Below are 27,249 nucleotides of genomic sequence, written 5' to 3' on the forward strand. Positions count from 1 at the left end.
AGGAGCTGAAAGAGACAGCTGGCTGGCTTCTTGACGCAGCTGCACACATTACTATCGCAATTCCCCCCTTCACCTCTGATCCCCCTTCACCTCCGATCCTTCTTCACCTCTACTGAGAATAAAGATTGAAGATTTTTCCTTAACCTGAATTCCTGACTCTGGCTGATTTTAAAATATGCAATCATCACAGATTTAGTTAATCAGTTTCTAGTTTGGGTGTAACAAACATTAAGTCCTTACTATGTACAAGGCACTGTGTTGGGTACTTAGACTACAAAGAAAAAGGAAACTGAAATTCAGAACAGTTAATAATCTAGGAAAAGAAACATATTTGTTCAAATGTTATTCTCTTAATTAAAAATATTTTTATAGATTTACCGAAATAATAACAACAACTTATCGAATTTAATAAAATTCATGAAATACCTAATGGCTCCATTTCTTCTGAAACTAGCTTACTAGTGCTGCTAGCCACTGTCTCCAAATCTTCATCTTGACCTCTGACTTTCCGTTCCCCTCGATGTCTCCAAACACATGGTTCATCTACCTAAAGAATCAATTTTTCATGTAAGTGATTTTTGTCTAAGTTTCTAATGAAATATAAGAAAAGAAAAAATAACTAGGGAAATGAAGAGTACCTTAAATAGGAAACTAAACCCCATCATAAGATATGAAGGAGGAAGAAAATTCTTCTTTCCTAAAAAAGATAATATACATCTCTGCTTTTAAAAAGTTTCTATAAGATGAACAGTTATGAATGAAATGGAAATTTATTGTCACATATTTTGGATTTTCTCTAATATCCTGCTAGGTATATGATGACAGTGTTTTGTTTTTGTTTTTCATTTTTCTATTTTGTTTTTACTTTTAAATATTTTTTTAAAGGGTGAATGATAAAAGAAAAAAGTTTCTATATTTGTTTGCAAAATATATAATGTTAGTGGCTTCAAGTATTTTACTATGTGACAGAGTATGCAGAAAATTATGCAAGACAAAGATTTCTATACTATGTATAATGAACAGTTAGTAGAAGTACATGATTATCCTTAGTTGTCATTTCTCACATCTTAAAACAATTCACTTTCATCATTCTTTCTACTGAAATATATGCCACATAGTCATATAATCTTGGACCAATAAAATTATAAATGAAGACAGTAAATCTTGTCCCCCCAAAGTGCCAAAACTGTCCCCCTTTACTACAAAGATCACACAAGACACAGTTGCATTCAGTCGTTACTCTATGCTAGTGAATAGCATTAAATAGATTCCTAAAAATATATGCCCTTCACAAGCCATCAGTGGAAATGAGGAGATTGATATTAAATCCATACCTCTTATCATGAAGCTTCCTGTTGTCAAATATTCTCCAGTTGGTGCTGTTTTAGAGACCTGAAAAATAATATTAGATTCAATTACAAGAGAAATACTGAAAGAATTAATGAAAAGGGGAATAGATGGAAACAAGCATTTACTGTGGATAAGTTACTATAAAATTTTACACCTTACAATTATTATCTCATTTGATACTCACAACAATCCTTTGTTGAATGTTACATTTGTCCACATTTTACAATTGAGAAATTGAGAGAGAGATAAGTGACTTGCAAGGATAAAAGAACTGGTGACTGGGCCCAAATTTAATCTTGGGTCTTCAATTCTGCCAGTTTCAACTCAAGAATTTTATTTTTAATTTTACTTTTAGTTCTATAAGTTATCACAAGAGAGACTGCCACTTGGTGGCTGAAAAGGCATATAAAATACAAAGAAAAGAGATAATTTTCTAAATCTTAGATTGTTAAGAATAATTCTCTATAAAAATTAATGAACTAGAAGTTCAGTGCAAAAAAATAAAGTAGTATAAAAATGTAATAGCTGAGGTAGAAAATGTTCTAACGTGGAATTTTGTGACTGGCACAAGACAATACAGAGATTATAATTAAAATTTAAAATTATAACCTAGTCAAAGGGAATAATATTAGTAATAGATTGTACTTGTCAGTTACACCTTTTCAGGCATTTTGCAAAAGTATATTTCTATTTATCAGTTCTTTCTCTAGATGCAGATAGCATCCTCTTTTCTAGGTCTTTTGCAGTTAATATGGAATTTATAATAATCAAAATGACTTAACTGATTCAAAGTTAATCTTAAAACAATATTGCTCATACTGTTCTCTTGGTTCTGCAGATTTTCCTCTTCATTATTTTGTACACATCTATCTACTGAAATCATAATTTCTTATAGCACAGTAGTATTCCATCACAATTATATATTACAACTAGTTTAGTCATTTCCCAACTGATGAAAATCCCCATAACTTCCAGTTCTTTGCCATCAAAAAGAGAGCTATTGTAAGTATTTTGAACTAGGTTCTTTTCTTTTCTCCCTAAACACCTTTGAAAACAGACAGTAGTTGGGCTTATATCCCAAAGAGATCATAAAGAAGGGAAAGGGACCTGTATGTGCACGAATGTTTGTGGCAGCCCTCTTTGTAGTGGCTAGAAACTGGAAACTGAGTGGATGCCCATCAGTTGGAGAATAGCTGAATAAATTGTGGTATATGAATATTATAGAATATTATTGTTCTGTAAGAAATGACCAACAGGATGATTTCAGAAAGGCCTGGAGAGACTTACCATGAACTGATGCTGAGTGAAACGAGCAGGGCCAAGAGATCATTATATACTTCAAAAACAATACTATATATTATGATGACCAGTTCTGATGGACCTGGCCATCCTCAGCAATGGGATCAACCAAATCATTTCCAATGGAGCAGTAATGAACTGAACCAGCTACGCCCAGCAAAAGAACTCTGGGAGATGACTAAGAACCATTACATTGAATTCCCAATTCCTATATTTATGCCCACCTGCATTTTTGATTTCCTTCGCAGGCTAATTGTACAGTATTTCAGAGTCTGATTCTTTTTGTACAGCAAAATAACAGTTTGGTCATGTATACTTATTGTGCATCTAATTTGTATTTTGATATATTTAACATCTACTGGTCATCCTGTCATCTGGGGGAAGGGGTGGGGAGTAAGAGGGGAAAGATTGGAACAAGAGGTTTGGCAATTGTCAATGCTGTAAAGTTACCCATGCATATAACCTATAAATAAAAGGCTATTAAATTAAAAAAAAAAAAGAAAACAGACAGTAGTAATATTGCTGGTTCAAAGGGTATAGGCAATTTAATAACTCTTTGGGCATAATTCCAGATTACTTTCTAAAATGGTTGGATCAGTTTACAGTTCCACCAACAATGAATTAGTGTCCCAGTTTTCTCATATCCCCTCCAAGATTTGTCACTTTCCCCTTCAATTGTTTTAGTCAATCTGATAGGTATAAAATAACTCAAGGTTGTTTTAATGTGCATTTATTTCTCTAATCAATAATGACTCAAGAGCATTTTTTCAAATGGCGATAAAATATTGATTTCTTTATAGGAAAACTGCCTGTCCATATCCTTTGGTCATTTATCAATTGGGGAAAAACTCATATGTTTCTTTCTCAAATACAGATAGATAGGTATTATATATGTTATATATATACTCCCCCTACCAAATCGCCCCCTGCCTAAATATAAATATCCTTATCACCCTTGCAATTCTATCCACCATCCTAGGCGAATGAGAGACAGAGAGAGAGATAAGTGACTTGCCATGATAAAACAACTAGTGATTGGGCCCAGATTTAATCTTGGGTCTTCAATTCTGCCAGTTTCAACTTATCTTCTCTTCCCCCCACCCCAGGCACTTGGGGTTAATAGACTTGCCCAGGGTCACACAGGTAGGAAGCATTAAGTGTCTGAGGCCACTTTTGAACTCAAGTCCTCCTGACTGGTGCTTTTTTTTTTTTAATTTGAAAAAATAGTGTAAGAAAAAAAGGAAAACAGAAAAGAAATACAAAACAAAATAAAACAAAACATAAGAGAACATAGTCATGAGTACAGCAGAACATCAGGGATGATTCAAAATATGTAACAACAAATTACCAGATCAAGAAAGTACATAATGTAGAAGTAGAAGAAATTATATTCATGAATGATCATTGTTTCTTTACTTCCTTGTAAATTGTTCCTTGGTTCTCTGCTACTCCCCCAATGATTCTTAACATTTGATATTTATTGTACATTTTTAGGCAATCGTATATAATGCTTTATGGTTCACATAGTATTTTACAAATACTACCTCATTTAATTTACAAAGCAACTTTGTAAGATAGGATTATTATTAATATTACAATTTTATAAAAAAGGAAAACTGAGGCTGAGATTAAAAGACATGCCCAGGTGCATACAGGTAAATAATATCTGGGCCAGGATTTAAAGTTCGTCTTTTTGAGTATAAGTCCAGCTCTCTATCCACTGTACCACCTTAACTGTTCGAATTGTGACACTATGCATAAAATATGGTCAAATAAAAGATTAACCTTGATTCTATAATGTCAAAGAAAGACTCTATCCAGCAAGACATGGATTGTGGTGATACTCAACATTAGTTCAAAGATCCTATTTTTTAATACTGGCCTCCTTGAATTAATTTTGTTTATTTATAAATTTACTGACATATTATTTACATATACTAATTCTTCCTTTCAAGAAAAAACAAAAGCTCCCATTACCTGATGATGATACACCCACCAAGCACTGGTGATAACTCGAGCATCCCAGGCAGCACTATAACACAATGCCATCGTGCCAGCTTCTGTCAAAGTCCGTGGGGGGATTGGTTCTCCTATAACAATAATGGCATAACTGCTGAGTTGTCTCTCCTCCCTCTCCCCCAGATACTAAGATAATCAAATCAACTCACTTCTTGTGAAATATATCTTAAGTAAGAAAAAGGGATACCAATATTAATGGCACTCCTATTCACTTATTTCAAAATGTTAATCTTATACCAATTAAAACATTCATCTAGTATTAGCTTTAAACAGAGCCATATGATTGGGTGGGGATAAAGGTGAGGGAAGAGGAAGATAGCAGTTATTAAGATGAAATTACATGATCTTAGAAAGACAAAGCAGAATTGTTGGGTTCCACCCTGGTATAGCCTCTGACAGTACTATTTGGATGGTGAAGCAACAATAGCAAGTTTGGCAGGGCAGAAAATGACAAGGATAAAGTTAAGGATGAAAGATGTTTGGTCCCAGAGAATGTAGAGTTTAGCTTTACTAAGGCATAGAGGAAATGAAAAACACAATAGAGTAATATATTCTTTATCGTACGAAACTTCTATAACTCAGAATTAGCATTTATCTTCTTAAAAGAGATCAAGAGTATTACCCGTTGGATTCTTAATTACACAGCTTGTTGCACCATGAAGATCAGCATGAACATAAATATCTCCTTTAAAAAAAAAAATCAAAAAGGAACATCTATCACAATGCACATAAGTTCTAAGTATAAAGAGACTGCTTACAAATTTCAGCACTGAAAAATTGAACAAAATTAGGTTGTTGTTTTTTTTTTTCTTCAGGAAACTCATTATAATAAATTTCAATAAGTAGGCCACTGACAACCAGATCATGAGGATTTTGATTTTGCTGGAATCAGATGTTCCACAAATAAGGAAATTTCATTGTGGAACAATTTATTTCTATGTCCAAGAATCCTGGCTTTTGTTATCTGGTATCAAAAAGACCTTGAACAAGTCATTTAATATCTACTGGCCTCAGTTTTTCTCATGATTAGGCTGGACTAGTTAAAACTCTAAGCTTCCTTTCACCTTATTTAAATTCTATGATTTTGTTTTGTTTTGACCAAGTTGATATTCAAAGGAATACAAGATGAAGAAAAATGCTTTTGTGATCAAGATAGCTAGTTTGTACATTTAAAAAACTTCAAAAATTTAACATGGATTTTACAAACCTGGTGTCAAATATCGCTTCACAATCATTTCATTTTGTTGTTGATCTCTTCCACCTATAATGAGATAGTTCTCAGAGCTAATAAACCATAAAAACTTCTCAAACCTGTCAAATCAGGAGAAAAAAAATTAGCTAGCATATGACTTTTTTTTTTTTCTTCCTTTCTAAGATCATTGAGCAGCTAGGTAGTACAGTATGCTTGGCCCCACCATCTTATTTCTGAGTTCAAATCTGGGCTCAGAAACTGGCTATGTGACCCTGGGCAAGTAACTTAATCCCCATTTGCCTCAGTTTCCTCATCTGCAAAATGAGATGGAGAAGAAAATGGCAAACTATTCTAGTATCTTAACAAACAAAACATCAACTGAGATCATGAAGAATCAGACAACTGAAAAACAATTGAACAAGATAAGATCTTTAAAATTCCCATGTCTGAATTTCCTTTTCAAAATAATTTTCATCATGAAGACTCAAAAGTTTAACATGAAAACCAAAAAACTAATCAAAGGTCTCATGTGATCATTTTTATACACTGACTAACATCTTTTTATCCTGTTCTAAATTGTCAATTTCAGTAGAAAATATAAGAATTATTCTCTCATCTCTTAAAGGTAGATCCAGTGAAAAGCAAAAAAGAAGAAAAATGATTAATCATTCAAAAAGGAAAAAGTTGCTTCTATAGTAATTTACTATAATTTGTTAAGTGACAGCTCAGTTCAAAAAAGATTTCATGTGCATTGTTAGACCTACAAATATAATAGTTCATCTTTCATTGAATAACTAGATAGCACTGAAAATATGAATACAAAAATGATAGTTTCTGCCTTTAAGAAACTTATATAGTAAAGATAGACAACACCAGGGTTGTCCTCTGACCCAACATCATCATTAATAAAACAAAGAATAAGAAAAAATATCCATATATACAAAAATATTTATAGCAACTTTTTTTTGTAGGGGCATAGAACTGGAAATTAAGAAAAAAGGGGTATCCAACTGGGGAATGGCTGAACAAATTATGGTATATGAGCATAATAGAATACTATTATTTTGTAAGAAATTATTAAAATGACAATTTCATAAGAAGCAGCAAGGAAAATGGTATGAACAGATTTAAAATAAAGTAAACAGAACCAGGAGAATAATGTAATACAGGAGAACTATGCAATACTGCTAAGAGAATAAAGGCCAACAACTTTGGAAGACTTAAGAGTTCTGATCAACGCAACAAATAACGAGATCCCTTAAAACTGACGAGGAAGCATGCTACTCACTAGACAGGGTGAAGGACTTTCAAGATGAAGAATGAAATACTTTTTAGACATAGCCAATGTGGGAATGTGTTTTCTTAATTATGCATATTTTGTTACAGGTTTGATTTTACTTTTTTATTTTTAATGAGGAGAAAGACAGGAGAGAAAAAAATAGCTTTTAACTGAAATAAAAATTTTATGAAACTAATACATACATTTATTGAGAACATTCTTGACGAATATGTTAGAAAAGCACAGACAGGCTTCAGCAAAATTCTCATAAAAGACCACATTTTTACAAACTGACTGAAAGGTGAAGAGAACAAAATGCTACTGGGGTTATTTTAGGATGATTACAAAAGTGGCTTAACATGTTCTTTTTTAAATTTGTTTTTGTAGAATAGCACTTACCTCTAATGGTTGTGTGTGTCTAATATATGTAGTTTGCTTTGCAAACTATAAGATACATTATGTTGTTTTTAGTACAGGAGTAGGGTAGCAGTGTAATAGCTAAACCTTCCATTTCCATTTCATTTTCCTTACAGTGACCCTATGAGAATCTCTAAGTCAGATGAGTATTATCTCCACCCCAATCTGATGAAATCGACTTGCTCAGGGTCACACATCTATTGTCAGAGAGAGCATTCAAACTCTGATTTTCTGACTCCTTGGCCTTGCTGCCTCAATTACTGTGGCCAATGGGGAATACTGGTATGGTATAGATAAAATGCTGGGGTCAGTGTCAGAAACGTATTGAGTTTAAATCCTGGCCTCAGATATTTGTGTAACCTAGGCAAGCCACTTTCCTGCTCAAGCCTCAGTTCCCTTATCTGAAAAATGAGGTGTGTTGGACTTAATGACAGCTAAGGTCCCTTTTAGCTGGAAATGAGTTTCTATGAATTAAAGCTTAAATAATTAAAGATTATTTTAAATGCTTTAACAAATTTGCCAATGTTCTTGAAAACTCGACCTTCCCCCATCCCTTTTCTGAGATTTGTCTTCTAGGCAGTTAAAATGTAAAAGCAATTTTAGAATTTTTTTTCCTACTTAGCATTCTCATTCTCACACTATCAATCTTTTTCCAGCCTACTTCCCTTTTTGATATTTTCCTTTTACTTTGTATAAGACTTTCTGTAATGCCTTACATGAGTATCACAGTATACCCATTTTTAACAAAATAATTTTGGATTTTTTGATATAAAATAGCATTAGACTATAAAGCATGCTTTATAATAAAATTGATCAAAAATAAAAAAAATAATAAATTTGTTTTTGTTACTCTTTTCAGCTTTTTAATCAGATTGGCTACACATTTATCAATAATGTTTCTCATTTCAAAGAGTCAAAAAGATCACAGTTTTAGAACCTTTTCCCTTTCTCTCACTCCTCTCGACAGAATGGTAAAGCCTATAAACCTTTTCTCAGAACAAGGTTTAAGGGCATAAAATAAATTACATACTGAAATACAATTTTATATATATACTTGTGTTTTTACACACACACACACACACACACACACACACGAACTCAACTCTAAGGTAAGCATCTCTAATCCAGTAACTAAATAATCCTTCCAGTTCCCAATCTATCTCCTTCTGCAGGGGATTGCTGACAAAGTAAATTTCGAGTGTACCTTTTAGCTTTTCCAGTCTGGATGCCAGATGTGCTTCTCAATGAAATTAATGACAACATTAATTTTTTTTGGCTGTCATGTCATATTCACCTTTTTTTTGAAAACTTTCAGATATTTTTGACAACAATTGTTTTCTTGCCTTGCTTTCCTAGTTTTTGTAGTCCAACCCCACTAGACGGATGAGGAAAGTTCGGACCAAAGGGGTTAAGTAATGTGCCCAATGCCATACAGGTTGTGCCAGAGATAGGGTTTAATGTGGGTCACTAACTCAAATCCACTATTCTTTTCATTATACTATACTTTGGTTCTAAGTACCACATTGTAGGAAAAATACAGATGACTAGAATCTATCCAGAAAAAGGAGATCCAAGATATGAGAAGCCTAAAAATCATGCCATAGAAGGACGAGTTACAGGATCTGGGATATTAGCAGCAATGAAACAGAGCAGCTGTCTTCAACTAGAAAAGACTTCACAAAATGTGAGAAATGACAGGGACCTCAGCAGCCACCAAATCTAACCCATATACAAAGAAATACTCCTTGAAGAATACCAAATAAGTGGTCTCAGAGATTTTTTTTTTTTTCTGGGGCCCAGAGGGCAATGATAGAAACAGCAGATTTCTATTTAATACAAGGTACAACTTCCTAAAATAAGAGTAATTCAAAAGTGAAATGGTAAATTACAAGCACTTACAATAGGAATGAAGATTCCCTGGAAAAGAGGGGGAAAACTTCATTGGTTTCTTAATATCCATTTTAATTCCTTCATATGGTGGGAATGATTCTCCAAATGAGAAATGGGAAAACTGAGAAGTGCAAAATAAATCCACTTACCAATACACTTTCCTTGCTTTCTGAATAGTGGTAACCATCTGAACTTCTTTGAGGGTTTGTTTTGTTTTCTTTTCCGCAGATCTGAATGCCTACAAATGAAGAAAATCATTTTAGAAGGAATAAGTTACAAAAAAAGGGCTAATTGTAAAACCTAAGAAACTTGTAATCAGAGAATCATAGAATTTTAAAGCTGCAAGGAACAATGGTGACCTATGATTGCTACTTTATTTTATAGAAAAGGAAACCAAAGGCCTGAGAAATAAATTAATTTATGCAAAGTCACCCAACTAATAGATCTCAAATCTAGGACTAGAATCTAGATCTCCAGATTCCTACTCCTCCAGTGCTCTTTTAATTATACTGTCTATACAATACATATGTAAAAGTTAATAGAAAAGACATAGGAAAGAGAAGAAAGAATTCAATAGGCCATTAAAGTATGAGAGAGGGGAAAAGTTAAAGTCTGAGAAATATTCAATACCTTCTCAGCAGCTTCAACAGTTTTTTGTGTTTTTCTGGCAGCATGTCTCTTGTGGTCATAATATCTGCAATAACATAAATTTATCTCAAAATCCAAACATCATGACTTTTATTTATTTTTTGAAGCATTTACTATGTGCTTAAGTCCTACCTATGCTGGATACTGGTGATATTTTCTATCAAGCAATTTAACATTTTATTGGGGGAGATAATATCTATCCGTCTATCCATCTAAGTGCTAGTGTCTCTGGCTTGTTGAGGCAATTGGGATTGGGATTAAGTGACTTGCCCAGGGTCACACAGCTAGGAAGTGTTAAATGTCTGAGGCCACATTTGAACTCAGGTCCTTCTGACTTCAGAGCTGGTACTCTACCCAGTGTGCCACCCGGCTGCCCCATAACTTTTATTTTTTAAGAACTTTATTCTGTAGGGCAGGGTACATCTGGTAAAGATTAAGCAAATAAATAAATATCTTGGATGAAATGAATGTTCAAAATGGGAAATATATTTATGTTAATACCTTCTGAATCCAATAACATAAATTTATCAGAAAATTAATTAATGTTAATACCTTCTGAATCCAATTCTTCCTGTGCAGCAAGAGAACTGTTCAGTTCTGCACACATATATTGTATCTAGGATACTGTGACATATTTAACATGTATAGGACTGCTTGCCATCTGGGGAAGGGGGTGGAGGGAGGGAGGGGAAAAGTTGGAACAGAAGTGAGTACAAGGAATAATATTGTAAAAAAATTACCCAGGCATAGATTCTGTCAATAAAAAGTTATTTAAAAAAAAAAAAAAAAGAAAAAAGAAAAGAAAAAATGTTCTACACTACTGATTAGAGAAATGCAAATTCAAACATCTCTGAGGTCTCACCTCACATCTATCAGATTGGTAATATGACAGAAAAGAAAATGATAATTCCTGGATGAAATATGGGAAAACTGGGACACTAATGCACTATTGGTGGAGTTGTGAATGATCCAGTCATTCTGGAAAACAATTTGGAACTATGCCGTAAGGGTTATAAAACTGTGCATACCCTTTGATCCAGAAGTGTATTGGGTCTGTATCCCAAAGAGATTATAAAAGAGGGAAAAGGACCCACATGTGCAAAAATGTTTGTAGTTGCTCTTTTTGTGGTGTCAAAGAATTGGAAATTGAGTGAATGCCCCTAAGTTGGAGAATGGCTAAATAAGTTATGACATATAAATGGAATGGAATATTATTGTTCTATAAAAATGATGAGCAGATTGATTTCAGAAAAGCCTGGAAAGACTTATATGAACTGATGCTGAATGAATGAACAACATGAGTATATTCTATACAGTAACCTCAAGATTATATGAAGATGAATTAGGACAGACTTAGCTGTTGTCAGCAATTTAATGATCCAATAATAGACTTAGGATGGAAAATGCTATGTACACTCAGAGGGAGAACTATGGAAAGTATGGATTAAAGCATTCAATTTTAATCTTTTTTTTATTTGCTTTTCCACAACATGGCTAATATGAAAATGTTTAAAATGACTGTACATGCATAACTTATATTGGATTGCTGTCTTGAGGAAGGGAGAGAGAAGGAAAGGAGGGAGAAAAAATTTGGAACTCAATGTTCAAAACTGTCTTTACATGTAATTGGAAAAAACTAAAATTCTGTTGAAAATTTTTTTAAAAAGCCTGTTTGTAGTAGATAAAATCTTACTTTTTGGCATTGGCATATGCTGACAAACTGAGATCAACATCAACAAGTAATGGCTTATTCTTCTGAAGTTTCTGAAGTTGTTTGTTCTTCTGCTTTTTTTTTTTCCCTTTTGGTTCTTCTGTTTCTTCTTTTTCAATATTAATTTCATCATCTTCCTCCTCCTCATCTGATATTAGATATGGATTTCTAGGGAAATCATTTCAAAATTACATTAGTTTTTCAAATTTAAGATAACAAACTTATTCTAATTATAAACATTATATGATACTTAGTTTGTAGAACTTAAAATAATTCCAAAGCTCCATGTAAACATAAGTGACAACGAATTCTTTACACATTGTGGGTAAATTTTATGGCAGGGTCAAATATCTCATCTTCTCTTCACCATAGCCCTGGGAATTAAGTATTATTAGTATCCCCATTTTAGAGACAGAGAAGCTGACACATAGGTTAAGTGATTTGCCCAGTGTCACACAAGTAATAAACTCTGAAACTAAATTTTAACTTGGATCTTCCTGACTCCAAGTTCCGTGGTCAATTTAATGCAATATCCAGCAACCTATAATTTGTTACTACAAGTGTTCTTTCCCCAGTCTGAGACATGTAAATGAATCAATATTGCTTGCTATAAAAATATATATATATTCAAACATAGGTATATTAATAAATATAAGTAAAGAGCTTGTTAGAATCTGTTTATTGGAAGTTTATTCCTCCTTCTCCATGGAGCCTGAATTTGGATTTCACATGTACAATCCCAAAATAAAAGTCAAAGTACCTGTATAAGGTCTCTAATTCCTCATTTGAAAGCCAGACTTTAGACACTTGTCAAATGATTGCCATGTTTCCCATAAGTGTTAAATATCTTTTGCTTCTTGCTTCTACCCCTAAAACCAGCTGAGAAATCTTCCCCTTCCTTTTCCCATGGTTCATCTCAGCTCAGGCAGCCCCTTGGTTAACTTCAAGTAAATCAAGTAATATTTTGCTCTGATACATTCATCTCCCTCAAAGATACCAAAGCCTAAATCTGGAAAGACATGGGATTTTTCCTATACAAACAGGGAAAACTAGGAAGTCATTTATGATTTGCCACATCACTCTAATTTGGGAAATTGTCACACCATTGTCCTAATCTGGACACAGATTTATAGGCCTCAAGTATCTGACTCCTATTTCCAGTCAGCTATAAAGAATATCCTTTTAAAAATTTCCTCTAGTATTGGGAGTGGCTATGGGAAAATACATTTTTATAACTGGTTCAATCATTGTAGAAGGCAATTTGTAATCTATGTCCAAAAAGTTACTAAATTGTACATATCTTTTGATTCAGCTCTTGAAAAACATTTCAGCAGCTTTTTTCATAGTAGTCAAAACTTGTAAACTACCTGTTATCTTCCTATAGGGGAACAACTAACAATAATGGTTAATGAATATAATAGAATATGACGTGTCCCAAAAGTCTTGGCACATTTTTAACCTATTAACAAAAAAATCTTAGCACAGTTAAGACTTTTAGAGTGTTTCATTTTATACCACAGAAAAAATGCCAAAATAGTTTTAGCGGAATCTATAGAGTGAATGAACAGAACTAGATGAACAATTTAAATAATATTAAAGAGAAAAAAAAATTCAAACACTACTGCAGAACTCTGATCAATATAAGGGTAAATCACAAGTCCACAGGAATAAAGATGAACCATGCCACTCACATTCCACCAGAAAAGTGATAAACTTAAAGTGTAAAAGGAGCTGTAAGTTTTTGGACATGGCCAGATGGGAATTAGTTTTGCTGGACTTATGTGCTGAGGTTTGTTTTTGTTTTGATTTTTAATTATTCAAGGGGGGAAAGGCACACTGAGATAGGGTTAGAGAAATAACAAATGCTTGGGGGAAAAAAATTGAATTTCCTCTTGACAGTGAATATTATGTATGAGTTTCTTTTTCTCCTATCTAAAAAGAATGCTTAAATTATCAAATGAAGGAACTGCTATAAGTGAGAGAAATTGGTCAAGGCTCTTACTCATTTTTTTTTTAATTTTTAATAGCTTTTTATTTACAAGTTTATATGCATGGGTAATTTTACAGCACTGACAATTGCCAACCTTTTGTTCCGATTGCTCTTACTCATTTTCAAATTCTTCATATCTAAGTAGTTCTTATTCTATTTGTTGCAGTGAATGGTCCTAATTTAAATTTGCAAATTGGGGGGTTGGGAGGAGAAGCAGATAGTGAAATGAATATATCAGGAAAAAGAATAGGGAAAAAAAGTTATTTTGGGTCAAAGATGATCAAAAATAGTCGACATCAGCAATTTTTCTCATTACTTTATTTCACAATACTTACTTTAGCAGCATTGTGACATGATTGGTTTGCAGCTTCAATTCTCTGATTGCATTTGCAACAATATCTCCTTGAGCTTGGGCCTCTTTTACAATTAGTCCAATTTCTGTCCAGTCTATCTGGTTGGCTAAAGCACTCCGAACTACTTGGATGGCTCTATCAACTATCTGTAGATTCATTTCTATGAGTTCTCCTTTGATTTTATCAATTTCCTTAAGGAATTAAGAAAAATAATTACCACCAATGCCAATTAAATATACCTTTTAAAAAGAAGTAGTTAAGAGTGAAATATAAAACTTAATACCTGAGCTTGGTGAAGGGCTTCTAATCTGTGCTCATGATCCTTACGGACATTATCCAATTTCTTCAATGCTTGTTTCTCCTTTCATCAGCAAAATAGATCAAAGGATATTAGAAATACAAATCCAAGTAAGTATTAAATTGAATTTCAACTCAGAGGAAAATATTTTTAAAATAAACAGGTCACAGAATCATTTTAGATAATGAAACATGCTGCTCGGAGAAAATTTAATGGGATTTTATCAAATTATTATTTTTCATCTCTTCATGCCAAATATACATATGAAAAGTAAAAAGGGAAGCTAAAAGAACATCATATTGATGTTTTTCATCTTTCATTAAAGCATAAAACAAAAAATATTTGATTAAACATTTGCACAAGTTCATTTTCTTGGAAATTAAAAAATTATCATGTCAAACAAAAAAAAAAAAATCACTTTGGCCACAATATTTAGAACTGAAATTTATTTTTAAAATCGAAAAGAAAGTATATTTCCTTACTATGTTTATTTTCCACTTTATTAAGTATTCCCCATTACTTATTTCTACCAAATATCGCTTACACTGACAATCTAAAAATCTGTCCATGTCAGAATTATCTAGGGGATTATTTTTTGGCAAAAATGGGGGGGAGGGGGGAGAAAGGAAAGAAATCTTTTTCTTTCACCTTTTTCTTACCATCACTTATTGCTTCCAGCCTTTTCTAACTTTAACCTTGGATTATGCTATGCTTTTACTGCAGCACTGGACCTGGACCTACCCTTCTCTAAATTACAAAATTTTTCAATTAATCCAAAAATCTCTTTTCTGCCATCATCCCACTAAAACTCTCATTTCCTCAAAGGAATTCTGAGTTCCAAGGAAATTTTAGGGTCACAGAAATAAATTGTTTTTGCTGTTGTTAGCATTGTTAATACTAAATTATATGATATTGAAGCTTAGGACAATAAGATTAATTCTCAAAGTATTTGATTTTTAAAAGAAGATGTTGTCTAACTGGAAGAATGCTGGAGGATATTTTTCAATAGAAAGTCTGAGCCTTTCCTCAAACAATTGAATATTTTTGGTTTGTATAGTAGAGGTTAGTAAATTGGCAACTAACTTCTGAAAGGGGTTCCTAGGAAAAGAACAATTTAATAATCAAATCAAACTATTGTCCCTTAGGGTTTTTTTTGTTTTTTTTTTTTGAGGCAAACTGGGGTTAAGTGACTTGCTTAAGGCACACAGCTAGGAAGAATTAAGTATCTGAGGCTGGACTTGAACTGAGGTCCTCTTAGCTCCAGGGCCGGTACTCTATCCACTCAGCCATTTAGCTGCCCCACTTTTGTCCCTTGCAAAACATAAATACAGCATGCTTTCAAATATAAATGTAAATATAAATATACCTGTTGTAAAGCTTTCAAGTCTATCTTCTGGCCTTCTAGCTTAGAATAAAATTCATCCACTGCCTTAAAAAAAATACAGACAACACATGATGCATAGAAGTCTTCGAAATGTTATCACTGGATAAAAAAGAATAAACAGGGGCCTACTCTCAAAAGATGTGAAAAAACAGACATATATTATTTCTTTTATAGAATCCTTGGATGGAAGAAGAATGAGAGGGCTGAGAAGTGAAATAATAAAGATTATTTTGAATCCATGCCTGTTTCTAGGAAAAGATAAAATTGCTAGTGTACACAGTCCTGAACAATGCAAAAACAGTTGTATCACATTCAAACTCACAATGAAAATACAGCAAATTTACTTTTTCTAAAAGCATAAATACTATTTGTTAATTTGTAATTTAATAATCCCATAATGCAATTGCATCAATAAGTCAGGCAACAAATTAACAAAAGTTGAAAAAAAGCAAAGATTTGGTTAAACATTCTGTGAACTACCTGAGAGGTCTCTGAATAACCACTTAAGATATCATATCTTAATAAAGCAGTAACTTTTTCCCTAAGTATTTCACTTTTTTCTGTGCCATAAAAATCCCTAAGAAATTAACTGATTTGGACCAATCATGGAGCCCTTAATTTTTGGCTGAAGCTCATCATCTTTAAACAAAATGGTAAATAAATATAAGTGGATATACAGACTATGATTGTATCACATATTGCCAACATTTCACAGAACTGTCAACAATTATTCTATAATACAATGTTATATTTCCCAATTGGAGAAAATATATGAATCTACCTAAATTAACCAACAAAACAAACAGATTACCAGAAAACCCACCTTGTCAAATGATTCAAATTCTATATATGGACATTTGGAATGTTGAGAAAATAAGAAAGGATGAAATTCTTCATATCTGTAAATAAATCCATAATATAATTTAAAACATTTTATATTAAACAAATCACCCATGTGAGCTAATCTTTAAATACCTACGTGAGTATATCTTCAGATTGCTTATCTGGCTCCAGGCTTGGTTTTTTCTCTTTTTTCTGAATGATATACCCCTAAGGAAATCAAACAAACAAATTAAATTTACCAGAATTAAGTTTTCTATTTTACATTTTCATTTACAAACATAATTTGGGCTGAATTTGTTGCTAGCTTTTTTGGGGGTGAGTGAGTGAAGAGCTATGCCAAAGAATACGAATGAAGTAGGAAACAATAAAGAAAAAACTGACAAGCCATGAGATAATTAACAGAAAATTAGTCTAGAGAAACAAAGACTATTGGAGCTGGAAGGGACCAATCCGATTCCTCTGATTTTCAAATTAACAAAACAAAACAAAAAACCTGAGGTAGAAATGTAAAACGATTTGCCAAGATCAAACAACAGCTAGTGGCTGATCTAATAATATAATCTGGTCTCCTCATTTCCAGTTCAGCGATCTTTTCAAATATAGGGCAACTTCTCAACTAGTGGAAGCTATATGGTAAAAGCCTTTTAAAAGGTCTAACAAACTGAAACTTATTCCTCGTATCTCATCCCAAGAAAAGATCATTTAAACTATTCTAATTATGCCACTTTTCTTGTTGTGCAGTTACTTATGACTCTATGTGGCCCCATTTGGTGTTTTCTTGTCAAAAATACTAGAGTTACTTGCCATTTCCTTCTCTAGGTCATTTTACAAGTAAGGAAGCTGAGGCATAAAGGTTAAGTGACTTGCCCAGGTTCACACTACTTGTAAGGATCTAAAGCCCGATATGAACTCAGGAAGAAGAGTCTTCCTGATTCCAATCCCAGTGATCTAGCCATTGGACCACCTAGCTGAGCTTTTATAGCTAGTTTAATCTGTTTCAGTTCATTTTATGAATAACTTAAAAGCTAAAAAACAATAAAATTCAGAATATTCATATAGGTAGAAATGTAAAACATAAGGCAATCCAGATAACAAGACCACGAAATTTACACATACTAGGTTTTATAAATTATATCGCCAACTCTAATGTTGCTAAAGGAATAAAACCAGAACTTAAGTAATGTTCTACCTTTCCACTGAAGTTGGACATTGTTTTCATATGATCTTCTGCTTTTTGCAGACAAACAAGTACTTTTTCAATATCTATTATGGGAAAGAAGAAATAACAATTTACCTTCTCCTTCCTTTATTATGTCAATGCAGCATAAATCACTTATAATTAAAGAGGTAAAAATTAATTATCCCTAAATAATAATGCTCTGAATTACAGATACTGAAGCAAACAAATTTTGTTAGTAAGAACTAGTAATACATTTTAAAGTTGTCTTCTAGTTTTGTTTTTTAACAGAAGAAATTAACTCTTGTTTGACCTACTAGCTTTGAAAACATGTTATCGCTAAGGCAACTGAAATTATAATAGTTAAACACTTTTTAAGGAAAAAAAATATGCTACGATCTGTACTTTAGCACATCAAATAAGTCTTAGCATTTTAAGTACGAGAAAGAATGTTAGTAAAATTCCAAGTCTAGCCTACAAAAAACTTTTTAATCAATAATATAACAAAACTATAATTTTGATAATACTATGGAACTCAACAATTTGGAAGATTCTTTGGAAAAATAAAATCAAAGTTCTAACTCTAGATGCCCAAAACACATTTCTCCTGCTCAGCATCAAAGGATGTTCTACATCCTACAGTGGTTCCTACAGTTCCTACAATGGTGGCTCCAGTGTCACAAGAAGAAGGTGTTCTGTGAGGAAAGGAGGGCTAGCTATCATATTACTGGTGGCATTACATTACAATTACATTACATTACATTACAAGCATTAATAGAGCTCCAAAAGCAAATGGGTAGTAAACTCAGTAATGGAGGATTATGGAAGGAAAAAGGGAAGGTAAGCTATATATATATATATACACACACACACACACACACACACACACACACACACACACACACACACATATATATATATGTATATGTCTGTGTGTATGTATATCAAGTATTCTAAGTTATAGATATTATTTATTTACTTATTTTATAGAAACAATCATTGTTCATAATTTGAAAACTAACAAAAAACAAACAGAAAGAAGCAAAATAAATAAAAGTGAATATTTAAATTTGTAACATACATACCTCCAGTTTCAAATTTCTCATCTACTCTGAAATAGCTGGAAAATCCATTTTCTCTAAGACAGTGTTCAATCAGAGTGGCCCCGTAGGCTATTACAGTAAAAAACATCATACTTAGTATTAAATAAAGCAGTATTAAAAATTTCAAAAGCAGCAAAGCATCCTGAAGGAGTGTCAACATGTGTCAAGAAAATCAAACTAGGGGCAGCTAGATGGCGCAGTAGATAGAGTGCTGGTCTTGAAGTCAGTAGGACCCGAGTTCAAATTTGACCTCAGACACATAATACTTTCTAGCTTTGTGACCTTGGGCAAGTCACTTAACTTCAATTGCCTCAGCAAAAAAAAAAAAAAAAAAGAAAAAAAAGAAAAAGAAAAAAGAAAATCAAACCATCACCACTATCTCCCCTCAGACCCAGATGAAAAAAGCCCAGAACCCTGAATCAAAGAGCCTATGGCAATATTTCCATTTTAGTATCTAAGCAATCATCTTGGGAAGCAGCAGCTTGGTCAATACTCCTGCAGATACTGCAGCCATTACGACTGAAGATACAAAGAAAAAAATATTGCCACCAAAGTCCTTGGCATTGTCAGATAGCTCATCATCAGAAAATGGCGTGACTTTTACAGTAGAAATGACATTTGGAAAGAGGAAAAGCAGCATTTTTATCTGTTTTGCCATTGTGGGCAAAAAAGGTGTGGGACCTTTTCATGTGAAGCCTCCTATATGTTGTCTCCTCCATGAGTTCCCTGAAAACAGGGACTATCTTACACTTATAGTTGTGTCTTCAATTCTTTATATAGGAAGTGTTTATTAAAGGCATCATTCATTCATTCAAAAATGAAATAATCTACTGTAGTTATGATGGGTGCTAAATTAACAAGATGAAACACAGGCTCAATTTCACATGACAAATCCTGTAAATACTATTTAACCTGTGATAGAACCATGATTTCATAGATCATATAGGTATTACTTCCATTGATAGGAATCAAAAATGATTCATACTGTTCATCCTTTGCTTCCTGCAAAGAAGATCTACCTAATGCATTTCTCTAGCTTTTAATATTTGGGGAATAAAAATGTACCACTTAAGATGTGCTTTTATCAAGTATTATTCTCAATAAATGAAAAGCTAAGCATCTTTTCTGGTAGAAAATGTTTTTGATCATATGTTTTTATGGTATTTCTTATACACATATATACATACAAATATCACATACACACAAAAATTATACACACAAATAATCCTTTGATTATTGGAAACATATCTTAGTAAGCTTATGTCCCATCATGTATCTTTTCAGTTACCTTAGCTCAGAATTTTGATTCTTTAGAAATTATATTCCAGCCAAACATACCAAGAGTATACTAGTATTAAAGAGATGCGTTTCGTGAACCTAGTAAGTTACTTAAGCCCAGTTGCCTCAGCCAAAAAAAAATAATAAAAAGATATGTGTTTCTAAAGCAATGAATAATTTGAAAGCACTGTGAAATTTCTCAAACTCAAACTATCTCAGTCTTTTACGACACAATTCTGGGTCAAGATCATTTCCATCATCATTGCTTGTCTATACTGTCTACGTCAGGGGTCCTCAAACTTTTTAAATAGGGGGCCAGTTCACTGTCCCTCAGACTGTTGGAGGGCCGGACTATAATAAAAAGAAAAACTCTGTTTTGTGGGCCTTTAAATAAAGAAACTTCATAGCCCTGGGTGAGGGAGATAAATGTCCTCAGCTGCTGCATCTGGCCTGTAGGCCATAGTTTGAGGATCCCTGGTCTACATAAATATAAAATAGATGTTTATGTACCTGTAGGAATGTGTACATGTAGATAGACACATACATACATGAGTTTAGACCTGAAATCAGTTTCAGCGGTGTTGGGACTACCTTCCCCATGTGCAAACACTCTCTAAAGATACAAAATGTATTACAGAATGCTTATTTTGTTTTGCATCAATCTGAATTCTACTAAGTTTTTCTAATTCCTCATTCATTATTTCTTTGAAGCACAATAATATTCCTTTCTATTCATATGTCACAGTTTATTCAGCTACTTCCATATCCACTTTCCTTCCTAGCCAACATATCCAGACTCAGTATACATAGCTCCCCTTAATTGGTCTACCTAGTGGTCTCTAAAATCTTCTACCACCACATCTTTAGTCAAGTTGTTCTCCCCCTTTCCCCAATGTGGTATGCATTCCTTTCTTATCTCTACCTCTTAGAATACTTAATTTGAAGCTTCAACTTGGATCTATTCTTATAAGTAAACTTCTGATCCCCTGATTATTTCGTGCTTTGTCTTTCCTCAAATTTTTATTTATCTATTTATATGTTCTAGCTCTATAAGCTTTTTAGGACGAAGATTGTTCTCCATCTTTTCCTTTTTTCCCTATAGCTTAGGCCAGTGCCTTGCAAATATTGATTTCTGCCTCCCTCTCCCTTGCAATTTTATTCACAGAACCTGAGTCATATACTTCACTTCTTATTGGCCCTTGCCCTTTATCCTCCATGATCAATAAAAAGTCCTCAAAAACCATTAGTAAAATCTTCCAGTCTCTTCTGGACCCAACATCTCCTGGACCTCTGCCACTTAATTTCAGCCTTGCCTCTTCTTGGCTCTATTAATATATAGATTTGATCATGTTTCTTCCCATAATATGCATATCTTTCAGTCGGACTATCAGACAAATAAGAGGTTGGTTTCGGCCCATCCTCATAATCCATGACAAAAAGGTTCTTTGTATCTATATAAAATTAAGTGGTATAAGGCAGAATCCAGGTATAGGGAATAGAAGGATTGTGACTGAGCAGCTAAGTGATACAGGGTATAGAGTGCTGTGCTCAAAATAAGGAAGACCTCTCTTATTTCAAATCTGACCTCAAGCACTAACTAGCTGGGTACCCTGGGTAAGTCATTTAATCTTGTTTGTCTAAATTTCTCAATTAAAAATAAACTGGAAAAGTAATGGCAAACAATTCCAGTATTTTTGCTAAGAAAATCCCAAAGGAGATCATAAAAGAAAGGATCTTTACCAGAGTACCAATTACTGAAAAATAAATTTTGCCTTTTAAAGGGCAAACATGAGGAACAGAGTCAAAAATTACTTGTATTTTAAATTTACCATTTCTGTTTTTCCATTCATTTTTATGTTCCATATGTTGTCCATTATCTATGCACACAAAAGGGCTTTCTTCAAACTTATCAGTAAACTTTTAATTACCCAATTTAAAGGGTTTTTCTAAATCTTTATTGTTCTCAATCTACATAATTCTCCATTTTCTCACAATAAGCCTCTTCAAAGGTAGATTTGCATTCTGGAAGCTGTCCAGCTTAACAGCCTATCCATGCCTTAATCATGAAGTTCAGATGGTGGAGAAAAGACTTAAATGCATATGTTTCTGCATTGATCAAATGGGATATTTTCTTTTTTCTTTTCTTTGGCTGAGGCAATTGGGGGGTTAAGTGACTTGCCTAGGGTCACTCAGCTAGGAAGTGTTAAGTGTTTGAAGACAAATTTAAACTCGGGTCCTCCCGATTTCAGGGCTGGTGCTCTATCAACTGCGCCACCAAGCTGCCCCCAAAATGGGATATTTTCTCAATAGATCAATGGGATTTATTTGTCAAATTAGCCAGAGAACAATCTGCTAACTTAGAAGCATCAAAACGTGGGATTAAAGCTAATTGTCATATATAAAATTCTTAATATATACTTATTGAAAAGATATGTTATAATATGTTTTTCTTATTCTCCTAAGCTATAAACTGAATTTGTAGTACTGTTATATCTGAACGAGAAAGTGATTCCAGTCCTATCAACTAAAGGATTTCAATTCTGATGATAATATTGTTTCACCTAACCAAAGAGGGCTAAGAATACGGAAAGGTAAATATATACTCATTTTTTTCAAGTTGTTTCATTAAGAATAGCAAAAATGTCAATTCCTAAAATTATCTAGATAACATGATTTTTATGGTAGTTTGTTCTATCAATATAGGGAAAAAAAGTTATAACAGATTACTGTTTAAACTTCAAGAGATCTATGATCTTGTTGATGAAACTCATAACGCACCCATATTTTATAATGCTTGTTTATATTTTCCAAGGAATCCTGTATGGATTGTATGCTTATGAGAATTATACTTTTTCAGTACTAGTACAGCAACTAAGCTGTCCATATTTTATTCCTTGCTCTCTCATTATGATTCATGCTCGTACATTTCAGACCTATGGTAATGATCACTACAGCTTACTTGAAGCCTACTTGACTTTAGGTGGTTTAAATGATCCCAAAACCTAACTTTTTAAAGATCATTTTCAAATTTAGAATTTAGGATTAGTGAAAGCATGGCATCACTTCCCAAATGCAATCCCATTTGATTCTGGACCTACGCTCTTCTTTCATACTTCTCATAAAACTCATTAAATTTGCCAGTCAATTTCATATTACAGCCTAAGCAAAATGAAGTTTTAAAACAATTTAATTTTTTCTGGATTGTTAGGCCAATCACTCTGTTGTCTATACACATGCCCATGTGCCCCCATTTTTAAAAAAAACCCTCATTTGACCCTATTATTCTTATTAGTCAACCTGTTATTTTTCACCTTTCTTTCACAGCTTAAAGAAGCTGTAAGTACTAGGTACTTCCAATTTCTTTCTCATTGTCTTCTAATCCTCTGCAATAGAACTTCCAACTTCATTATTTAACTGAAATTGCTCTCTCCAAATTACCAATGATCTCTTGATTGTCAATATACGTCCTTTTTGCAATACTCCTGCATCAAAGACCTCTTTACAGGATTTGTTACATTGATCACCTTCTCATCCTGGATACTCTCCCCTCTAAGTTTTTGTGTGTACTCTCCTTTGGTTCTTCTATTTATCTGATGCTCTTTTTCAGTCTTTTTCCTAGATTTTCATTTACATCACATCATTTTTCTATGGGTGATCACCAAGGCTCTGTTCAGGACTCTCTTCTCTTATTCATCTATTCTATCTCACAAATTCCATTAGTTCCTTTGGGTTCAATTATTATCCTTATGCTTATGATTCTCAGATCTACATATCCAGCCCTATGCTCTTTCTTGAACTCCTGTCCCACATTACCAACTGCTTATTAGCCATTTTGAACTGGAAAGCCCTTAGGCATCTCAAATTCAAAATGTCCAAAATAGAACTCAGGAGAACCCCAGTCTCAGATTCAAAATTTTGGCATCACTGTTGACTCTTCAGTCGTACTCATTTCATCTATCAAATCAGTTAGCAAACATTATTGTTTCTATCTCCACATCATCTCTTATTTCTCCTTTTCTCTTGTTAGTCTCCAATCTGTTATGGGCCAGAACTTGAAACAGGGTGCTAGGTCACTGGAATTGATAGAAACAATGCTTATGTACTTGGTTCACATCTTTGGAGTTCACACCTTTGGGAGAGTTCACCCTCACACCTTTAAGTTATATAAGGGCTCCACAAGCCAACTGAACTTGGGAGTTACAAGTCAGGATTCGGTGGAGGAGATTCACAAATCACAGCTCCCAGCTTCACTACAGGATTGGATACTTTGCCCTGGCAGCAAATATGAGAAGCTAAAAACACGGGGTGAAAATAAACCCAAAAGCTGGGTTCCTTGGACCCCACCCCCTCCCCACAGCGTCTCAACCGCTCTCAGTCTCAGGCGCGGCCCAACACAGTCCTGCTGTGCCTCGCTGCTGCCCCTCGTTGTAGAGGGCTGTGCCCACCAGCCCCTCCCAAAAAGCAGATTCCATTTGGGGTTTTTTTCCTTTTTTCTTTGCTAGTTTTCTCTGATTCTTCTCGACAAAATGGAAAAGTTAAAAGGACTTTCGATTGACAGCTTTTATACAGACAGAGCAGACTCTAACCCCGAGGGCAAAACAGATTATCTTATGTCCCCACAGGAGGAATCATCTGTTCCTTACACAGATGAATCTCATAGAAGAAATTAGAAGAAAAATGGGAAAAGGAGAGGAGGCTTGGCAAGAGACTGGAAATTTCCCTCGTTTAAAGACAAGTGGATGAAAAAAATCCGAAAAACAGGATTAGTGAACTGGAAACAAAAATAAACTCTCTAAAGAATAAAATTGGGAAATGGAAAAACATTCCATAGAACAAATTGGACAATTAGAAAAAATATAAAAAAGTTGGGAAAAAACACTTCTTGAAAATAAAAAGGGAACAAATGGAATTAAATATCAAAAGGAGACAAGAAGAATCAGTCAACAAAACAAAAAAAAACAAACAATGGAAAAATGTGAAATACCTTCTAGGAAAACAACAGACCTGGAAAACAGGTCTAGGAGAACAATCAGGAATCTTGGACTCCCAGAAAAAACGATGAAAAAAGAGCCTGGACACTATTTTCCAGGAAATTATCAAAAGAACGCCCAGAAGTCATAGAAACAGAGGTAAAATAGACATTGAAAAATTCTGATCCCCACTAAAGGGATCCTAAAATCAAAACACCAAGAAATATATGGCCAAATGCAGAACCCTCAAACAAAGGAAAAAAATACTCCAAGTGGCTAGAAAACCCAATTCAAATATAGGAGCCACAATGAGGGTCACCAAGATCTAAGCATCCACATTAAAAGATCGAAGGGCCTGGAATATATTTCTGAAGGCTAGGAACTTCGGTTACAACAAAAATAACCCCAAGCCAGAATGGCATCTTTTCCAGGGAAGAAGATGGTCATTCCAAAAATAATGAATTTCACCTATTTTTGGTGAAAAAAACCAGAACAACAAGAAGTTTGATCTCAAATATAGAACTCAGAAAAACCTAAAAGGTAAAAAATCTTGGGAACTATTTTTCTGTAAAGATTATAAAAATACATTATACCTTGTTCTAGAAATTAATGGAAAGGACTTGTATCAGAAAAAGGGTAAAGTGGTCTATATCTCACAAAGGGCAAAGGCCATTATATCTGAGAGAAAGAATGGGGGATGAATATATTGGGTATTTCTGCCATAAAATTGACTTTAAGAAAAAAATTTTAGACATATTCAATATATGGTGAAACTTCTCCCATCTCATTGTAAAGGGGAAAAGGGAAAAGTGAAAAGGAAGGAATAAGCTAAGCAAGGAATACAGAAACTGGGGAAAGGGTAGAAGGGGGGAACTCTAAGGTGAAGAGGAGGATACTAAAAAGGGCTGTAGAAGCAAGATGCTCACAAGTTTAATACTGGGAAGGGGAAAAGAAGGGAAAAAAGCATAAAAAGGGGTTAACAAGATGGCAATAATACAGTTGGTCATTTTAACCATAAATGTGAGCAGGGTAAACTCCCCATAAAATGCGATTGCAGAATGGTTAAAAAGCCAGAATCCACAATATTTGTTTCCAGGAAACATACCTGAAGCAAGGAGATACATACGAATAAAGGTAAAGGATAAAAATCTACTATCTTCATGAAGTCAAAAACAAATTTAATCCTGATCTCAGATAAAAAAACAAAAATTGATCTAATTAAAAGAGATGGAAGGGCACTATTTTTCTAAAGGATAGCATAAATAATGAAGCAACATCAAATTTTAAACTATATCCAACTGGTGTAAATCTAAATTCTTAAGAAATTAAAACCAGAAGAAATAGATACAAAACTATAATAGTGGAGATCTCAACCTTGCCCTCAAATTAGATAAATCAAATCACAAAATAAATAAGAAAGAATAAAGGGTAAATAGAATAAGAAAAGTTAGATAGTAGACCTCTGGAAAAACGAAATGGAGACAGAAAAAGTACCTTTCTTTCAGCAGTTCATGGAACCAATACAAAAATAAACCATATATTAGGACAAAAAACCTCAAACTCAAATGCAGTAAGGCGAAAGTGAATTCCTTTTCAGACCCGATGCAATAAAAAACACTCAACAAAACCAGGGGAAAGTAGACCAAAAATAATTGGAAACTAAATAATCTCATACTAAAAAGATTGGGTGAAACAGCAAATCGGGACATAATTAAAACCACCCAAAGAAATGACAATAATAGGAAATCATATCAAAATGTTGGGATGCAAAAGCGGTAATAAGAAATTTCAATCTCTAGACACTTGCATTGAGAAAAGAAAGGTCCAAATTGGACTTGCAACTAAAACTGCTAGAAAGGAACAAATTAAAAACTGATCAAACCTAAACTTAAAATTCAAAAAATAAAAGGAGAATCAATAAAATTAAAAAAAAACTATTGAATTAATTAATAATACTAGATTGGTTTTTGAAAAAACCAACAAAATAGACAAACCCTTAGTAAATCTAAAAAAAAAGAGGAAAATCAAATTGTTGTCTTAAAAATGAA

At 33.5% G+C, this 27,249-nt stretch overlaps 1 protein-coding gene across 3 annotated transcripts in view; it reads right to left on the minus strand.

Annotated features, from left to right (window-relative positions):
* NEMF (nuclear export mediator factor) overlaps positions 1-27,249 on the minus strand; it is a 74,789-nt gene that overhangs the window by 29,642 nt on the left and 17,898 nt on the right. For all 3 annotated transcript variants that reach the window (XM_031952817.1, XM_031952816.1, XM_031952818.1), the window contains exons 7-22: positions 18,936-19,022; positions 17,863-17,936; positions 16,810-16,880; positions 16,654-16,729; positions 15,813-15,875; positions 14,432-14,509; positions 14,131-14,339; positions 11,788-11,973; positions 10,077-10,140; positions 9,596-9,684; positions 5,876-5,979; positions 5,291-5,353; positions 4,627-4,739; positions 1,335-1,392; positions 639-697; positions 427-547 (exon numbers count right to left, since the gene is read on the minus strand). In XM_031952817.1, coding sequence (XP_031808677.1) covers positions 427-547; positions 639-697; positions 1,335-1,392; positions 4,627-4,739; positions 5,291-5,353; positions 5,876-5,979; positions 9,596-9,684; positions 10,077-10,140; positions 11,788-11,973; positions 14,131-14,339; positions 14,432-14,509; positions 15,813-15,875; positions 16,654-16,729; positions 16,810-16,880; positions 17,863-17,936; positions 18,936-19,022 — 1,515 coding nt within the window. The remainder of the gene's footprint in view (positions 1-426; positions 548-638; positions 698-1,334; positions 1,393-4,626; positions 4,740-5,290; positions 5,354-5,875; positions 5,980-9,595; positions 9,685-10,076; positions 10,141-11,787; positions 11,974-14,130; positions 14,340-14,431; positions 14,510-15,812; positions 15,876-16,653; positions 16,730-16,809; positions 16,881-17,862; positions 17,937-18,935; positions 19,023-27,249) is intronic.

This window comes from Sarcophilus harrisii, chromosome 2 (assembly GCF_902635505.1).
Source record: "Sarcophilus harrisii chromosome 2, mSarHar1.11, whole genome shotgun sequence".
Lineage (NCBI taxonomy): Eukaryota > Metazoa > Chordata > Mammalia > Dasyuromorphia > Dasyuridae > Sarcophilus > Sarcophilus harrisii.